The 20,048-nt window shown below is 42.9% G+C and overlaps 1 protein-coding gene across 2 annotated transcripts in view; it reads left to right on the top strand.

Annotated features, from left to right (window-relative positions):
• ATP1B3 (ATPase Na+/K+ transporting subunit beta 3) overlaps positions 1-19,011 on the top strand; it is a 43,198-nt gene extending 24,187 nt beyond the window's left edge. Inside the window, exons 3-7 of one of the 2 annotated variants that reach the window (XM_024556408.4) lie at positions 3,804-3,911; positions 7,321-7,505; positions 9,779-9,832; positions 15,996-16,079; positions 18,348-19,011. In XM_024556408.4, coding sequence (XP_024412176.2) covers positions 3,804-3,911; positions 7,321-7,505; positions 9,779-9,832; positions 15,996-16,079; positions 18,348-18,518 — 602 coding nt within the window. In that variant the 3' untranslated portion in view covers positions 18,519-19,011. The remainder of the gene's footprint in view (positions 1-3,803; positions 3,912-7,320; positions 7,506-9,778; positions 9,833-15,995; positions 16,080-18,347) is intronic. The other variant, XM_053929289.1, reaches the window with a different exon arrangement.
• Positions 19,012-20,048: the final 1,037 nt, after the last annotated feature.

Raw genomic sequence — 20,048 nt, 5'->3', positions numbered from 1 at the left:
ACACTTTAGCATAGAAAAAAATCTTAACCAGAGCATTGTTTAAATCACATTGTCTTCCTTCTGGTTTTATTTATTTGTTTTTTGAATCTTTTTTGATTTTAGAGCAGAAGGTGGGGGTGACGTTGACTTGTTGTTCAATTTATTTATGCACTAATTGGTTGCTTTTTGTATGTGCCCTCATCCGGGGATCAAACCTGCAAGCTTGGTGCTTCAGGACGATGCTCTAACCAACTGAGCTACCCAGCCAGGGCTGAAACAGTCTTTGCATGCCAGCTCTGCCTTTATTGTTGGGCAGGCTCTTGTCTTCAAGATGCCAGCTATTTTTGTAGAAGTAAGATAATAATATGCCAGAACCCTAGTGTGTATTGCCCAAAATGTGAACAACTTCTAGAGACAATAGATACGGAAGGTTGTACATGGAGGAGTGGGATCTGGGTAGCAGGCAGACCAGGGAAGGTGGGAATCTAGCAGGGGGTTTCTGTCTGGAGCAGTGGTTCTCGTCCAGCATTGATTGACCCTCCGGAGCCCATTCAGAAATATCTGGAGACATTTCTGGCTGTTCCTCTGGAGCGGCACAACTGTGAACAGAGGCCTGAGGTGTTCCTACATAAACATACACAATGCACAGGACAACCCGCCACAACAAAGAACTACCCAGTTCAAAATGTCAGTAGTGCCGAGACAGGAACCTCGATCTAGATCCTTGCTCCCTGCACGGACTTGTGAGCTGTGTCAGCAGCCAAGCTGAGCCAATTGCCCCACCTGCTTTTTCTTAGAACAGTGTGTTCTAACGGCTTTTCCTTTGTTTGCAGCTAATACCTGTCTAAACATCGTGAATAACTCTTAACCCTGTCAGTTTATTTGACTGAGTATCAGACTAGCTCCATGCTAATTTTCCTACATCTGTCATTGTAGCTCTTTTCTTTCAACTTAGACTAATTTTAAGATAATTATTTTTCTTACTACTTCAGTTACATGAGTTAATTACTGTTGAACATAATCTGATCTATTTTAGAAGTATTAAGCTGTTTATATTTGCATGAATAATACAAGCAGTAAAATATGTTCAACATATTTAAGTACAGTTTTAAACTGAGTTCCTTAAAATTATTCGCTAAGTGTATTACGGTTTTTAATGTATCATTAGTTTATGTAAATGAGTGAATATGCACACATTCATATGTATGTATAATATTAAATGAGTATACATTCGTTTGTTAAACATTATCTTTCTCTTCATAAACGGAATATGGGCAATTTTTGTTTTTCTTCTACTTGTATTTTCCAAGTTTTTTTTTTTTTAAACAATGACCATCGTTTTAATGTATTTGTACCCAGTAAAATAATTGCTAGCTTCAAGTTGGTATATATATATGTATCTCACAAACGTGTACTGCCTGTGCACACCCCTAGAGACACACACACACACACTCATATCCCAGTGGGTGAAACCGGAAAGAGGTAAGTTATTGTAGTCTTCACATTCTGGGGATGGTCTTGGTTTGGGGTAAGCTAACATCTGCTTGGAGTCCGCGGTGTCAAAACTGTGGCTCCCCACACTGCCCCGCTGTGGACATTTTACGTGAGAGTTTCAGGTGGGCTGTTAGATCACGGGAGCTAAGGCTCCTGGAGCATCCCTGTGCAACCTCAGAAGACTGGTGTCGGAAATTGTTTTAACATTCCAACAAAACTTTGTAAATTGTTTTAAAAATTCTGTTAGAAATTAGTCATGTAAAGGAATGCAGTTTCTAAATACAACAGATTTCTTTGTTTTTCTTTAAAATTAATTTAGAAATCTGCATGTTTTATATTGGGTTTTTCTTAAAAGGTAGGTGTTTTTACAGGTACACGTGAGCTGCCTAGACTCTGTTACTTGTTTGCTTGCAGTGTAATGCAGCGTGTTCCCGCTCTAAACCCTAAAGAAAAGCAAACTCACACATACACAGATCGTCCTTCCATATATCGGACGGTCGGAGGTTTTATTCTGCTGTCGGCCTAAGAAATATCCAAACCTGTAGAGAATTTTGATTAGAGTTTATTTGAGTCAAACTGATGGCATTGCTGGGAAGCAAGATCTCAAATGCTCCCCAGAATGACAGTTTGCAGTTTAAGGGGGAAACGGAAGGAAAATTACTGGAAGGGGAGAGAAAGCTAGGCTCTGGGGATTGGATTACAGGATAGTTAAAATTATTGATGGGATTATTTGCTCTCTTACGGGTGGCTGCCCTCTAGAGGGGTCTGAAAAGGAGGCATCTGTAAGGCTTGTTAAGTAGATGCACAGAAACAATGGCCAGGACTTGCTTAAGGCAGAGATAACCTTTTACTAGAGAAATTACAGGCTGAGACCTGCCCAGTTAGGAATTTGTGATCAGATCATTCTGTGAGGTTCCTTTTGGTCAGATTTATTAGCACCCCCTTATTTTTTTCTCTACACTACATTAAATACTTTTATTAAAAAAAGAAGTTGCTACTGATTTTACAATAATTTTTCTGTGGGTGGAGCAGTAAGAAAAAAGAGGCATTATGGGATCATACGAATTCAGGTGACCTGTGTTGTGGTGGGTGAGTGTGGAGGTAGCTCACGGGCTCATTGGTGCCCCGCAGCGTGAGGTTGTTCAGCCATTTAGGAACATTGTTTCATTGTATTAGGGTTGTAGTGGGCCTGGTTTAACTCAAGAGATGTACAGTTCGACCCAGACAAGTTTTGTGGTTTAAAAGAAACTGGATCTGGTTTAAAAAGAAAGATGTCCATAGGCAGCAATTCTAATGAAAACTATAACAGCACTTTTTAGTTGTGTATTTTTCAGATACAATGCAAGGCATATCTCTGATAACTTTGCAAAGGGGAATGTTTAGAAGCTAGTGAAAATTTTAGGATTGTTTTTAAGCCTTTTTGCAAAGCTGAATTAATAATCTAGATCTAACGCTTTTTAAATTAGGAAAACTTACATTAAAGTTGGAGGCCTGAGTATGTTTCTTACAGATAAATATGTTTTCTGTTAATAAACTCATAGAACACGTACTATGTACATGAGTGTGGGCTCCTGCTATGAAATCGTTGGTGGTTATACTCCAAATTCAGTATGAGAGAACCACATTTTTTTTTTTAAAGATTTTACTCATTTTTAGAGAGAGGGGAAGGGAGGGAGAAAGAAGGGGAGAAACATGGATCAGCTGCCTCTTGTGTGCCCCCAACTGGGAACCTGGCCTGCAACCCAGGCTTGTGCTCTGCCTGGGAATCAAGCCTTTTGGCCAGCACTCAGCCCATTGCGCCACACCAGCCAGGGTGAGAACCACGTTTTATAGAGAAGTGTTTGTCGTTGAAGGAAGATTTAACCAAGAGTTGAAACACTCTAGGCCTCATTCACTGACTGAGTCAGGTGAGCTTTCTTCATGAGTGTTTCCATACAGCTGTTTAAATGACAAAAGGGCTGTTTGATTTGCAAAAATTTTCCTCCACATATTAATGGCACATCGGCAAAACTGAAAATATCTGATAGAAAGTGAATATAGAAAGTGCAAAGTAAAACTTGCCTCTTTTGAGGAACAGCAATTACAGTTAACCGTAGCCAGCAGATATAGGGAAGTTTATAATTGGCCTGAGTGATTTTGAGGATTTGAGATTCTTTCGGGGTCAATGTCGACCTCTGTAGTCAGAAGTGGGAAGTTCTGGGTAATTTCGACCTACCTGTGAACACAAATGTCCATGTAACTTACTGAGGTATGTTTTTTAGCGGTATGAGGAAAGAGAGAAGGTAATTTACTACAGTTAATTTCCCCCTTTCTCCTTTATCTCATTACAGGACTTATGGTTTTTCCAAAACCAGTGTCGGCGTTGGAGTATTCATTCAATAAGTCTGATCCACAGTCCTATAAAGGGTACATTGAAGACCTTAAGAAATTTCTAAAGCGTAAGTGTCGTTTCTTAGAGTAAGATAAAAGATTTTAGTTATTATGGAAACTAGTACCAAATTATGATTACATTGGGAACATCATTCTCAGAGTTTATTTTACCTGGTTTTTGTCTATTAGACATGATCAACTAAGAGGACTTGCAAGTAGATTTTATGATTAGTTGTGATTTTCTAACTTAAGGAACGAGGGGGTCTAAACCTACGGGCAGTTGCTTTGAATTTTTTTATCCTGTAAGAAGTACATGAGTAAGTTCATTGAGACACAACATGTACATCTGCATTGAAATGGAAAGTGTGTGAGTAATAAAGTAAATCTCTATTATATAACATAATGCCACTGAGTACTTGGGTCTTTGGCATCCAGTGTCGCGTTTGTGCAGGGGACTCGGGATGTTGTTTATCATTTAAAAAATCTCTGTATCAGTTTCGAGGTTTTTGGAATTACCAGTTGTAAAGCTTTCTAGTAGCCACCCTGGCCCAATTTTTTCTCACATTTTGCTTGGCTTAACCCCATGGTATTAACATGAATAATCATCAGATGCCCTGGCCTCTTGGTTCTTGATCGTCTCACCTTTTCCTCAGCCACACCCCCCTACAGTCATTCCTTAGAACACGTAGGACTCCGTTGCCAAAATCACGGGTTAAGGCTCTCCTACCATAATGTTCTGTCCTTGTAGTTTGCTTGTTTAACTTTCCATCACTAGTCTTCTGCCTCATTTAGACTTTCAATTCACTGGCCCTTTTATCCTAGCCCCTCACCCCCAGTCTTCCTTCTTATCAAAATTCCATGGTTTTCTATTTCTTTTTTACTCTTGCCAGCACTCTAAAATCACTTGCCTCTGTGTATTTGTCATACATTGCATTGGATGGAGCCATAAAATTCCCGGATGAAGCTCTTCCTTGAAACCTGCCCCTGAGCAGCCAGTGCTGCTGAAGAAAGATTTTCAACAGGACTAATTAGCATTGGACTAATTAGTCACCTCCCGCAACCTTCTCTATTACCTGACATGACTGTGGAGTTGCTCTGGATAATTATTTCAAACCTGTACTTCCCTGCCTTTTCCTTTAGAACCCACTTTCTTCATACATGGTCATGTGCCACATACTGATGATTCGGTCAACGACTGCATTTACCACCGTGGTCCCATGAGATAATAATGGAGCTGGAAAATCCCTGTTGCCTAGCAACAGAGTACCTACCCATCATAAGGCTGTGGCACAACACATTACACCAATACCATTGTGTCACAAATTGCCAACACTGTTCAGTACAGGTTTGTGCCCTAGGAGCTATAGGGGAGCAGAATTTGTTACCCTGGAGTGCCTGTGGCATAGGGATCATTTTAGGCTGGTTAATTTTAAGAAACAGCAGCCTTGGGAGCAGCTCTGAAAACCAGCTAAAAGTTACCCTTGCTAAAGGACCTTTACATTTGCCAGGACAATCTCCATGTGTAAGGGGATGGACCTTCTCTCTGGAAACTCTATCGATGCAGAAGACGGCATGCAAACCTGCTTGACAACGTTACCCGTGTTTGCTGTGCTTTTCCAGGTGGCCTTCCATAACTGGCACCCCCCACCCAACGCCTCCTTTTGTCTTCAGCTGCAGGTGGTGTTTAAGGTGGCAGCTTTGGGCCATTTTGGCAAGTTACCCAGTTTTCCTGGGTTTCTCCCATGTATACAGGAGGTACACATGTTATTAAACTCTTGTTTTTTTCCTGTTAATCTTTTATTATGGGGATGTCTCAGCCAAAGATCCAAAAGGACAGGAAAAATACCTTTTCCTGTCCTACAGAGTCATGGGCGGTGCCCAGTGTGTTGCAGGCTGTGCCGTCCAGGTGTAAGTGAACTCCCTGAGGTTCTCACAGTGAGATGCTCACTAAGGCTGCATCTCTCAGAGCAGACCCCCGTCACCGAATGGCACATGGCTATCACCTTTGTTTCCGCTTCAAGAGAAAATTGAAACTCATATGGGAATTCCCCCCATTTCCCCACTGCCGGTACAGCCAGCCCACAGTCATGCCCGTGTTGTGTGTGGCGCACTTCCTGCCCTGAGGGGGGAGGCTGCGCTACTAGCCAGGCTTTGGCCCCCGCCCTGCTCCTGTCTCAGAAACATCTAGGTACTTGTTTGCAGTACCTAGGTGTGTGTGGCCTCTTTATTGGATCTCTCTCATCAACATGCAGAAACCCTCGATTCTTTCCCATTTTAAATCACAACCCTCTTTTGATACCACATCTTCTGTTAGCTGTCCTCCTGTCTCTTTCCCTTCATAGTTAAAGATACACTTACTTGTTGTGAGATACGGTCCGTTGTTTAAAAATCAAATAGTAAAGAAAGGTCTATAATGAAGACAGTTCCTTGCCCTACTCCTTCCTAGCTGCAATCCTGTTTATTCAACAAATATTTGTTTTGAGTGCCTTCTCTGTGTCAGACACTCTTCTGGGTTCCACCAGTACACACAAGAAAAATCTCCTTGTGGCTCTTCTTGCCCCCTGGTGCATCAGAACGGAATCGGTATTGTGGAGGAGAACAAGGCAGTGAAGGGGGGTAGGGAGAGCTGGGAAGGTTGCAGTTTTAAAGGGTTGGGCCGGGAAGGCCTGCTATCACTTTGCTGGAACTTCATGGAGTCTTTCAGGATGAAGACTTGGGTTCTCCAGTTCATTTAGGCCACACCAATGGTTCTCTTTAAGACACTATTGCACTGTGTATATGAACTGCTGAGTACTGAGGATCTTCCAGTACGCTGAGCTCAGTGAGAGCAGGGGCCAGGTCAGGCTTGCTCACTGTTGCACCGTGTCCACCTAACGCGGTACCAGTGCAGGGCAAGCATCTGGCAAGCGTTTATAGTTTTCCCTCTTCTTTCCTCCCCTTCTCCAAGTTGAAACCGTTTTACTTTTTTACCATTTTGAGTCAATCTAGTTACCTCCGTGTCCACTAAAAACACCTTTCTCTAGGCTAACACCAGCTCTTGGCACCTTAGTGCAGACTACATAGCGCTATGTATCTTCAGACCCTTCAGTTACGATTTTCTACGTAACATCTGTCTTCCCCGCGCGCTGTAAGCTGCAGAAGGGCGGCAGCAGTGCCTTCTTATGTCCTCACCGTTGTGTCTTGAGTCAGGAGCATAGAAAGCATTCAGATGACTCCATAGCTCACTTGGACCACCTAACGGCAAGAAAAGAGAACCGTAATCTAGCTTGTATCATTGTGGAAATGCATAACTTTAGAGCACTAGATAACTCTTCACAGTTACAGGAACAGGCTTAACATTTTTTCCCTAAAATTATCTAATAATTGGCATTGCTGTTTTTGTCTTTGAAGAATGTTGCCCAAAGGAGGATATATTCCTGGTTGTGTTTAAGATCTCTGTTCAGCTGATCTGTGCACGCATATGTGTTTCCTTTTTAGCATACGCTTTGGAAGCACAGAACAATCTCATGGACTGTACCGATGGAGCACTCTTTGAACAGAAGGGTCCGGCTTATAACGCGTGTCGGTTTCCTGTTACCTTACTTGAAGAATGCAGTGGGGTTAATGACCCTCACTTTGGCTACTCCAGTGGACACCCGTGTGTTCTTGTGAAAATGAACAGAGTATGTACATGTTTTGCTGCTGTTGCTGCTTTTTCCTGATAATCCTCTGTTAAGAAGCTGGCAAGTGTTTTTTAAATGCTATCTCATTTCGGGTAGCTTGTGTGAGAGGCTAACGGTGGTATCGATTGACCTCTGGAAAAATTCACACAGGAAACCAGCAAGATTGGTTCACAGATTAATCATGGTTTAGGGTGTGCAAACATCTTCCATGGTTCCCTTTCGGAGGCGGCGACATGCATTAGGCGTAGATTAGTGCCTCGCGGGACGGTGGCCTGCGTGTCACGCCCAAAGCATGGCTTTGTGAACGTGCAGCGCTCGTCCTTGAGTCCTGGGTTGTAAAGTGATTCAAACTCCCATGGGGAGTATATGAAATTTTGACTTACATTTAGTGGGAAAGCATATTTTTATAGTATATGTATATATAATTAAGTTGTAGCAATACAAATAAAGTGCACTATAATGAGCTCAGTTATAGCCAGTTAGCAGCATTTTGCTATGTGGTACAGAAGAGGTGCCTGAATTGGATAGCCGTTAGTAGGTTCAGAAGCTGGTGTTGTCTCCCCCTGTAAGTGATAACTTGCCTTCCTGGTGCAAAGGAAGCTGCTCCCCTTCCATAGTGAACTGGTCCCTAACCCCTGTGCGTTGCTGCTCTCTGAACTTGCACTGCAGAGCAGAGCTGCGTTCTGATAGCCGTCCTGCCGGGACCTGCAAGGTCTCCCCTCAGAAAGTGAGGGCATCCCTGGACATTTACTCAGGGTAAGGGCAGTTTCTTAAACAGGTATAGATCATGAGTTCAGATGTCACTGAAGTCATCATCCTGTAAGCAAATGGCTACCATCCCCAGTAGGGATACAGCTTCAGTTGTCTGAAGTTGGCACTGCTGAATGAGGAGTTCCCTGTAGGCAGGGCCAGCCAGATGCTAAAATGCCCTTACTGCAGCCCCTCCAGTCCCTCCTTCCTTCCCCTGCCCCGGGGACAGTGACCGTTTCCTGTCTGTCCCACAGCCCTCTGGAAATCATTCGGAAACACTGCCTAACGCATAGTAGGCACCAATAAATGATGGAGGGCTTTTTCAGCAACACTTTTTTTTAAGAATTAAGATTAACAAAGGAAGCTAAAAGTAATATGAAACTGGAAAATCTAGCTTGTAAAATGGATTAAGTTTTCCCCTTTAACAGGGATGCCTTTTATAATCCCTACCTGCTAGGAGTGTCTTCAGGACAGTTAGATGCTAGAAAACCTATTCCTCATATAAAGCCAAGAGAACTTTCAGTTCCTTCTCCCACAGGACCAGCCTGCTGAGTTTCTTTTCTTTTACTATGTCCTCTTTGAATGACGAGGGTCTGAGATTATAGTTGCCGATAGGGGCGGGCGTTGCCGAGCATGACAGGAAGACAACATCACACGCACAGGGATCAGTAGTGGGCTGTGCACACCAACTGTAGTTTGTCCCAAAGTCATTACGAGGGCAAGGATAGCTACTGCTGCTTATATTATAATCTAGGTTACTCAGATACCTGTCTTTTGTGAGGAATGTTTACGGCTACAGGCATTCACATGTAAAATGCATATAAATTCAAAATACCAAAATCTCTCAAAGTAAATGGATAAATATGTTATCCTTCAGGCAAGACTTAGTCAGCTACAAACATGAAAGTAGGTTCATTCTATAGAACTCAGTGGTGCTGTGAGAGTCTTAAAATGGGATTCTTCTACTTCTTTTTAAAATTCACTTTAGAGAGAAAAACATCTATTTGTTTTTCCACTCATTTATGCATTCATTGGTTGCTTCTTGTACGTGCCCTGACCAGGGATCAAACCCACAACTTTGGTGTATTGGGATGATGCTTATTCAGCAGAGCTACCTGGCCAGGGCGTGACCTAACATTTTCACGAAGAACAGTTAGTTAATTATAGTATGCCTCTGCGATTCTGCAGAAATTATTTGCCTTAATTATTTGGTCATACGAATAATGGAATTAAACGGTTTCTGTTTAAGGGTAGCAAGTGCAGTGCTGTGCTTCGGTTGATTCTTTGGTGACTGATTTATTTCCTAGATTGGCCTAGTACAGTAATAAGATAGTTGGTAAGATTATTGTATTGAAAAGTCCATGCTAATTCTCTAAAATAATTAGCATAAAAGGCACAGGTAACAGGGTTTTAATACACAGAGTTACGGTTCGTCTCAACCCTTGCCCTCCTGGTCCACAGCAACAAAAGGTCTGATGTATACATTTGTGATGTTTCAATCAATCAGTATTTTTTTTCCTTAGATAATTGGATTAAAGCCTCAAGGAAAACCAAGGATAGAATGCTCTGTTTCTAAGGTTAGTATTTAAAAAATAACCCAATTTTCGTTAATGCTTTAGTGTGCCTTAATACTTTAAAAGTCTAATGAATATTAGTCATTTATTTTTTCCTTCCCTGGCACATTTTTAAAGTCCTCTGTAGCAGCGGTCCCCAACCTTTTTGGCACCAGGACCAGTTTTGTGGAAGACAGTTTTTCCACGGGGCGGGGTGGGGGGTGGGGAGTGTAGGAGGCGGAGCTCAGGCTGTAAGCTCGCTAGTTCCTAACAGGCCACTGACCAGCACCGCTCCGCTGCCCCGGGTTGGGGACCCCTGCTCTGTCGTGCCATTCTTACAGGAATAAGAGTTCCCCAGACTTTGTGGGTAGCCCTTCTGTTTGCTCATGATAGTTTAGAAAGACTTGCTTACCATGTGCATTTGACTCACATGTTGCCTTTGCAGCCCCACATCCTGTATTTCATTTTCTCTGAGATTCACTGTTTTTCCTGGCTTAGTAACACCGGAAGTGTGGTCGGTCTACAATTAATGATGTCTTATCGTAAGATTTTTTTTGTCTTAATAGTACATAAAGTAGTGTATATCAGTGGAATCTGAGATTTAATGAAACATGGTGGGTTTTCCTCGAGGTGGAAGCATTGTTTTTCTTTTCAGTGCCTACTTTATTTCTCTCGAGAGTGCTGTGTGGTTTTCGTCTCATAGTTTCTTTTGTTTTCCCTCCATGCCGCAAGTGCAGGTTAGACAAATGTGTAAACGATAGGTAAGAGCTCTGAGGAGAAACGTTTAAGCTCTAAATTTAATTTTATCATTGTGCAAAATATTAACATTCCAACCTCAATTGTACGTCAGAAGTATTTTAGTTGAAAGGTTACTTCTGATGTTGTTTGTGGAAGAAGGAAAAAAGTACTTCGTTTTAACCATGAATGGATTTCTTGTTCGGGCAGACACTTGCTGGGTGGTTCCCTAATTCAATCATGTGTCAGAATCACTTGGAGAGCTTATTGGTTCCCGTTCCTGAAGTTTCTGACTCCATTGGTCTGGGGTGAAGGTCAAAATTTGCATTTTTACCTGAAGTTTCCAGGTGATGGTGATGCTGCTGGCCCTGGGCCCACACTCTGTGAACCCAGCTTTAGAGCATCCTCATTAGGGCACTTACTCCCTTGTGAGTACAGCACAATGTCGGGAAGTTTGTGGTTCCTCGTCTGGGTTGAGGTATATGTACGTGACCACAGGCAGGCCACTTTCTCTCTTCGTGCCGTATTCAGCTCAGCAGGAAATTTGAATAAGAAGCCAGAATCTCTCTTAAAACCAGATGCTATATCGAAGCCAAGCTTTTCTTGATAAACAAGTCCTTCTAAAAACCTAGTGAGCATATACTGTTATCTCTTGAGACAAAAGAAAACATTCCAACTTGAAGCTACATTTAGATGCAGTGCTGTGTAACTCCCTACGAACCTCCTTGCTTGCATGTCTTCCCAATAGAAAGTTCCTGAAGCTTGGGTGTTAGGCTTCAGCCACGCACAAGTGCTAATTTCACGACAGGGTGCCCGTATGCAGGAGCTTCTGCTGTTGCACATGAGCAGACTACATCGACACGCTTGGAGGGTGGGTCTCGAGAGCCAGCACCAACCAGAAGGGAAATCACACACATGTTGAGGCCATAGGGACAAAGCTGAAAACAGCCCTTCCCTAAGGTTTCGGTTTTATAAACCTTTGGCAAGTATAAAAAACCTCCATGTAACTCATCCCTTAGGGTTTTAGATGGATTTTTTTCCTTGTTTACTTGTTCTGTGTCCTTTGCGTTTAGAATAATTGGGGGAAATGTTAATGAAAAATCATGGTCTAATTACTCACATTTCAGATTGTTTTTGTTATGTGTAAAGTATATAAACTAATCACAACAGATGGGGTCTCTTTAGTCTTGGGATGTTTTTGTTTTTAGGAAAAGCACACAGAATTAGAAGGGCATGTAAAACTTTGCGTTTCACCCCCAGGCTGGTCACAAAGGAGTGACCCGGTGGGCCCCTCGGCGTTAGTGCACCTCCCTGCAGAGCAGACGGAGCGTTCCCTGCATGAGCGAGCGCTGGTGACCAGGCCTGCTCTGCACGGGTGGCCTTCAGCATGTCCGTGTTGTTCGTTTTTTCAGTGTTTTATTTTATTACAAAAGTGAATCGTGTTCATTTGAGAAAATTTAGAAAAATGCAGAAGAAAAAAATGGTAATGCTACCCAGAGATGATCACAGCTTAGAACATTTAGCGTGTATTCCTTAAATAGTTTATGGGTGGTGACTGTAGAAAAGAAACCAAATACATTAACTTTAAAACTTTATTTTGTTTTCAGTAGACCTTGATGGTGGCTAATAAACTTTTGTGCTTAGTTGCTTGTAGTTGCCAATGTGGTACCATTTCGCATACCTAGGAAACTATGACACGTACGCTTTACCCTGAAGTAGCGCATCATTATTGAGATACGCATTTCAGTATTTCACAATTTCTAAATGCTTATCTTCACAGAAGGTATAAAATACAGGTTTAAGTAAAAGCCTGACAACATTGGGGTTCAGGTAGAAACCAAGAGAACAGTTAAGAGTCTGTCGCACCTGGGTAACCTCGAGCCTGGGACCTTTCCCCAGAGCCCCAGCTCACCCCCTTGTACCCGATCCTGCCCTTCTATGGGTTGTCAGGCCTCAGTGAATGAGGTAGATGTCAGTGAAGTGTGGTATCTGGTTGGAAATTCACACTGAAATAAACTCCACCCCAAAGGAAACCTTTTACATTTGGGGGAACATCTCTGTTTTTGTGAATTTAAGCTCATATTAAGGAAAAGTAGTTTATACAAAAGCAGTGCAGAAAAGCGCTTGCATTAAAGAGGCTATTTTTTCTCTGATATAAAATGCTATTTTTTTAAAAAAGTAATTGCAGTGCTAGGGTGGTGTTGGAAGAGCGGATGTGAAATGGCCCGTACAGTGGTCATTCTCTCAGCCCCGTTAGCCTCTGCGCCGTCCCCGTGGCGGCGGGCTGGCCGTGAGCACCGGCCCTCGCTGTGGTCTCCACGGCCCGTGCTACGTCCTGGCTTCCCTTCCACCTGGCTCCATGTGCTGCAGGACTGTTAGCGAAATAAGCTGTGGCGTTGCGTGTGTACTTTCAGAAATACACATGCAGTATATTCAACTCAGGAACTCGAGCATTTAGTCATGTTTCATTTTACTTAGTACTTAGTAAACTTGCCACTGATTTTAATCATTGTCTATATGTTACCTAGTATGTGTTAAGATTACAGCCATTAAAATTAGACCTATTTGGAATGTTACAAGAGAATTTTTATAAATTGCTTATTAAGAAGAATACTAGAAATAGCTAACAAATAGCAGGAATGAGTTGGATTAAAGATGGTGATTAGATTTGTGTATTTATCATGTTTATCTGTTCTTATAAATACCTGGCATATAATTCTAATAGATTCATAATACTTCTGCTCATAAACTTATTTAAGGGAACTGTAGTGTTTAAATTGATTAAGAATGGTTTTTTTGCTTGGAGTACCTTAAATTTTCCCTAATGGTTTTTGTCCACGTCACCATACTTCCTCCTCAGCAGTCATGGTTGCTACTCACCTGAAACTCAGGCCTGCTGCCCCGCTAGGTGGTGGCCGCCATTACCTTCCGGTCTGGAGACAGTGCTTTATTCATTGGGGTACATCGGTCCTAAGTCCACAGATGCGTTTCTTTCTTTTTTTTTTTTAAGTATATTTTATTGATTATGCTATTACAGTTGTCCCATTAATTTCTCCCCTTTATTCCCCTCCACACTGCACTCCCTCTCCCACCCGCATTCCCCCTGCTTAGATCATGTCCGTGGGTCATACATGAAAGTTCATCAGCTTCTCCATTTCCCATACTATTCTTAACCTCCCCCTGTGTGTTTTATGCCTACCATTTATGCTTCTTATCCCCTTAACTTTTCCCTCACTCTCCCCTCTCCCGCTCACTGATAACCCTCCATGTGATCTCCATTTCTGTGATTCTCTTCCTGTTCTAGTTGTTTCCTTAGTTTGTGTTTGTTTTTTGGGTTGGTTTTTGTTGTTGTTGTTTTTCAGTTGTTGATAGTTGTGAGTTGTCATTTTTTATTGTTCATAGTTTTGATCTTGTTTTTCATAGATAAGTCCCTATAACATTTCATATAATAAGGGCTTAATGATGATGAACTCCTTGAACTTGACCTTATCTGGGAATCACTTTGTCTGCCCTTCCATCCTAAATGATAACTTTGCTGGATAGAGTAATTTTGGATGTAGGTCTTTGGCTTGCATGACTTTGAATACTTCTTTCCAGCCCCTTCTTGCCTGCAAGTTTTCCTTTGAGAAATCATCTGATTGTCTTATGGGCACTTTGTTTGTAACTGTCCCCTTTTCTCTTGCTGCTTCTAAGATTCTCTCCTTCTCTTTAATCTTGTGTAATGTCATTATGATGTGCCTTGGTGTGTTCCTCTTTGGATCCAACTTCTTTGGGACTCTGAGCATTCTGGACTTACATATCTATTTCCTTTGGCAGATTGGGGAAGTTTCCCTTCATTGTTTTTTTCAAATAACTTTTCAATTTCTTGCTCTTCCTCTTTTCCTTCTGGCACCCCTATGATTCAGATGGAATGTTTAAAGTCGTCCCGGAGGGTCCTAATACTCTCCTCATTTTTTTGAATTCTTATTTCTCCATTCTGATCTGGTTGAATGTTTATTTCTTCCTTCTCTAAGTTGTTGATTTGAGTCCCAGTTTTCCTTCCCTTCACTGTTGGTTCCCTGTATATTTTTTTAATATCTTATTTATTTTTCTTTTAGAGACAGGAGAAGGAAAGGAGAAAGGGAGGGAGAGAAACATCAATGTGTGGTCGCCTCTTGTGCACCCCCTACTGAGGTCCTAGCCCGCAACCCAGGCACGTGCCCTGACTAGGAATTGAACCCATGACCCTTTGGTTCACAGGTTGGCACTCAATCCACTAAGCCACACCAGCCAGGGTCTGTATATTTTTCTTGATTTCATTTTGCATAGCCTTCACTTCTTCCTCTATTTGTGACCATACTCAACCATTTCTGTGAGCATCCTGATTTCCAGTGTGTTGAACTCTGCATCTGATAGGTTGGCTATCTCTTCATTGCCTAGTTCTATTTTTGGAGCTTTGATCTGTTCTTTCATTTGGACCATATTTCTTTGTGTTCACACACCTGTTAACATAGTAAGGGGTGGAGCCTTAGGCATTCACCAGGGAGGGGCAACTCATCATGGTGCACTGTGGCACTATATGTGGGGGAGGGGTCAGAGGGAACAGTGCCCCTTGCTCAGTTCTTAGCTGGCTTTCAGTCACTTCCTCTGCTACCAACAAGCAAATAGGACCCTTCTGGTGCTGATTCCTAGGTGGATGGGTTTGTGTACATTATAGGGCCCCATGGGTCTCTCCAAAGAACTCTTCTATGAGGCTGGGAGTTGCTCCCACTGCTGCAACCCTCACAGGTTTTTCCAGCCAGAGGTTTTGAGGCTTTATTTCTCCGCATTCTAACCCTGGGTTGTGCAGTCTGTCTCACTCCCCAGTTGTTCCTCTTGGTTTATCTGCATGCAAGTGTGGCACCGCCAGCTACTACCTCGCCTGCCCAGTCGTCCAGTCACCGCCTTGCCACTCGTCCTCTCCACCCCGACTACCGTCTCTGCCCCTCCTACCAGTCTGAATGAATGTTTCTTTAACTCCTTGGGTGCCGTACTTCCATACAGTTTAATTTTCTGGTAGTTCTGTTTTTTTTTTTAATTTGTGGTTTTGTGAGGAGGCAAAGTATATCTACCTACGCCTCCACCTTGGCTGGAAGTCTCCGTTTCTGCTGCCAAGTAGCCAAAGAACTGGCATTTGGTGGTTGGAAGACAAGATTTTACAGACAGTGCCTGAGCCGGTCTGGCTGTAAGTCAGAGGGAACTGCCACAGAAAAGCCTGTGTGTGTCAGGAAATGTAAGAGTGAGGATAGTTTGTTGCAAGAAGTTTAAATCAAGATGAGCAAGTCTCTTCTCAAAGCCACTCCTGTAACTGGCGCAGTTGGAGCAGCATTGTGGTTTCCCCACGTCGTTCGTAACTGATGCTCTGTAATATAAGTACAGTTTTTAATTCGCTTTTTTGTGACCTAAAAAGTTTTGTTTCGGCTTTCAACTCTAGGGTGAAAACACGACTCTATTACCTTATCCTGCCCTGGGAAATCTAGACTTAAAATATTTTCCATATTATGGGAAGAAACTGCATGTAAGTACTTAGAAGTTCTTAAGTGACTGGGACTCTTGGGAAGTGGCTCACCTGTACTAAAGTGTCGCTTGTCTGGGGTCTGTAGACGTGTCTTGTGTAACTTGCGCACCCTCTGTTCTGGTGTTCAAGCGCACATCGCGGTGGCCAATTGAGATTCCGAATCTCCCATTCAGATCGCACCGTCCAGGCAGAAAACACCGTTATCTCTGTCATTATCTAGGATGTGACTGTTTCAAGAATATAGAGACGTAGTCAAAAAATAAAGCTCATTACCCAGAGATAATTTACTTACAAAACTTTTTATTTTGAAATAATGTCACACTTAAACTGGCTAGAGTAGTAGTAGAAAGAATTTCCATTGACCCTTTACCCAGATATCCCAAATGTTAATACTTTATCTCATATAACAGTCTCCATTTATATATAATTTTTTTTCCCCTGAACCATTTGGGGCTAAGTTATAAATTTGGTGCCTCTTTACTAAATGTTTGAGTGTTTTTCCCTAAAAATAAGGACATTACTTTATGTAACCTTAATACAGTTGTCAGAGGAAATTAACATTAAGAGGATACTATTGTCCAGTCCATGGACCTTGTGGAGATCCCCCCGTTGTTCCAGTGGTGGTCTCCACAGGAATGGGAAAGGTGTTTTCCAACCCCAGGCTGCCCCGCTGTTGACACGTTGAGTCACCGGTAACTCGGACAGTACCTCAGTCCGGGTCACGCCTTGGACTCTTCAAAAACGAGCACGGGCCTTCTTCTCAGCTTGGAGTTTGTTGATGCCGTCGTGAATAAATGCAGGGCACACATTTTGGCAAATGTGCCTCAGCAGGAGTGTCGTGTCCGTCTCAGAACAGCCGATCAGGAGGGACACGGTGCTGATGAGCCCCACTGATGGTGATGGTGACCGTGACCACTTGGTTAAGGGGGTGTCAGCCAGGTTTCTGTCAAGTCACTTTTTTTTTCCCTGTTGAAATAAATAAGTATCATCTAGGGAGGATACTTCGAGAGTCTGTACAATTCTGTTTCTCCCGTAGCCTTCACATGTATCAGTCAATAGAACTGTTCCCGAGTGTTTTCTAGTTACATCTCTCCTTTTTCCATTTACTAGTTGGTATTCTACTCTAAGGAAGGAGTTTTTCTCCCCTACCACTTATTATTTATGTGTGTCAGTATGTTTTCATGGGTTCTTATTTTATTCAGGGGGTTATAATCATTTACTGCGGTGCTAAAATTGTGGCAGACTTCACTGGTGGGAGACATTCAGGCGCTTCTCTGTCCGTCCGCCATGACCCCATGAGTCTGAGCGCTTCCTTCCTTTCTGGCACCACAACATAGTCCAGGTCCGTCTTGTACTTGGCCTGTCCCGGCCTGGAGTCAGCCCCCGGCTCCTTCCAGTGAACAACTTATTTAGAAATCACGCTGACAGTGCAGCAGCTGAGTGTGTTTGCACCCGGTTTCACAGCAGTCAAAGGTCGGGGATGCAGGGGAGACCTAAGCAGTGTCATCAGTAAGGCAGATCTTACGCGTATTTATCAAACATCATAATACAATGCATGCCCTCAAGCACAGCTGCAACGGTCACAAACATTTATCATTAAAAAAAAAAAAAAAACCATTCTAGCCCTTACCAGCGTGGCTCAGTTACTTGAGCATTGTCCTGCAAAACGAAAGATCACCAGTTCGGTTCCCCGTCGGGACACGTGCCTGGTTTGCGGGCCCCGTTCCCTGGCTGGGGGCAGGCGAGGGGCAGCGGATGGATGTGTCTCTCACACACTGATATTTCTCTCGCTTTCTCCTTTCATTTCCCTCACTCTAAAAATAAATAAATAAAATCTTAAAAAAGAAATACATCCTAAATTTTCGTAAAGTGGAAATATATTGTAACTGATACTTTCTGATCACAATGCAATAACTAATATAATTATTAAAATAAATTTCCAAAGAGTGAGGGAGCTGAAACCTTGACTTGAGCAACTTTGAGTGAAGGGAAACTCAAGCCAAGATCGTGGAATACCTGAGAAACGCCCATGGTGAAGCGCTGCACAACCGCAACCCATGGGGCACTCAGAGCCAAGCTTGTATTAATAAAAATTAAGTGAAAGTAAATGAACATCCAGTTTCAAGTAAAAGATAGAGAATGGAAAGTAATAGGTCTAATTAATAGATTAAAATGTTGTTTCAACATTTTCTAGAGTAAACCAACGGTTGGTGAAGTAGAGATGGAGTTACTGTGGATGATTGATATCTTTTCCTCTTTATTTACCAGGTGGGCTATCTACAGCCATTAGTTGCTGTCCAGCTCAGCCTTGGTGCTAGCAGTGCCCCAAAAGAAGCAACAGTCGAGTGCAAAATTGTTGACTCACCCAACCTGAAAAACCATGATGACCGTGACAAGTTTTTAGGACGAGTTGCGTTCAAAATCACAATGCGTGCGTAGTAGGAGTTAGAAAGCGTCCACAGAGTAAATGTTGTGTTGTCTGTCTTCATTTTCTATCAGCTGGACCTGACGTTCTAGAGTTATGAGACCACCTGAGAGAGAGGTGGGGTGGTACACGACACTGGGTAACATTGTGATGTGCGTCCAGACCGTAGTGTTCGCTGTCCTCTGAAGTAACTGCCTGTTGCCTCTGCTGCCTTTGGGAACCATTGTACAGTCACCCACCGGGGGCTGTGAACACCTGATTCTGAACACGGGGTCTTGTCCTGTTTTTACGTGGTTTAATTGCCAAGTGTCTAAAGCTTAATGTGCTGTGCCATGTAAATATTTTATAGATTTAACACTGGTTAACTGTCATATTTTGAAGCCAGCAAGGTTTTAGGGGTGAAATGGTACCTGACCAACACGAAGTGACTTTACAGCTGCAAAAATCGTGTGTGGAGGAGTTCTGGGTATGAAGGGGAAAAGAAAATAAAAGTGGTTTTGAAAAGTTGTCTTGGGTTTTGTGTAAAGTTATTTTTTACTTTATTGATCATTTTAAGAACACAAACTTTTTTCTGGGGTGGGGTGGAGGGATGGGGAGAAAAGGCAGACAACTGTAATTGAATAACAAAAACTAAAAAAAACCTTTTTATAATGTAAAAAAAAGTAGCAAATGGATTATTAGTGCTGGGACTAAATCACTTATAAAAAGTATTTCAGCCCTGGCTGGTGTGGCTCAGTGGATTGAGTGTCAGCCTGCAAACCAAAAGGTTGCCAGTTCGATTCCCGCTGAGGGCACAGGCCTGGGTTGTGGGCCAGGTCCCCAGTTGGGGACATGTGAGAGGCAACCACACACTGATGTTTCTCTCCCTGTCTTTCTCCCTCCCTTCCCCTCTCTCTAGAAATAAATAAAAATCTTTTTTAAAAAGTATTTCAGACCATAGATCAGGGGTGTCAAGCTCATTCTCACCAGGGGGTCACATCAGCCTCCTAGTTGCCTTCAAAGGGCCGAAATAATTTTAGAACTGTACAAATGTAACTACTCCTTAACGATTAAGGAGTTGAAATTACATGCAGCCTGGGAGGAGGACTTCCCACATAGAGTCTGCTGGAAGAGAAATTCCGAGAGAATCTGCTCGTGATAGTTCATTCAGGGGCAGAGGGAGGCAGAGTTGGCTCCAAATCCTGATTTACGGTTGATGCTTAAAAAGCTTACGCAGTTCTCTTCCTAACGGTAAATTGAGGGTAATGCCACCCCCGAGGGCTGCAAGGGTTGAGTGAGGAAGTTCACATGCAGTGCCAACAAGTAGCCCACGTTCACATTAGCTGCCAAGGGCTCACCCGCCCTCACGAGGCTGCAGAGTGCAGGGGCGGGTCCTTCCTGGCGACTGGAAGTGGCGTGTGTCGGGCCTCTTCGCTGCTGTGTGGGAGCGATTGTTTTCCCCTCGGGATGGGGGCTGGGACGAGGGCTGGCGAAAGGAGCCGAAGTCTTCGCTGTCTGTGCACAGCCTCGTGCCACAGGTTTGTACGCGAGGGGGTGTCACGAAT

Source organism: Desmodus rotundus, chromosome 8 (assembly GCF_022682495.2).
Source record: "Desmodus rotundus isolate HL8 chromosome 8, HLdesRot8A.1, whole genome shotgun sequence".
NCBI classification, from domain to species: Eukaryota; Metazoa; Chordata; class Mammalia; order Chiroptera; family Phyllostomidae; genus Desmodus; species Desmodus rotundus.
The sequence above is the reverse complement of the archived record's forward strand: the minus strand, read 5'-3'. Positions and strand labels throughout refer to the sequence as shown.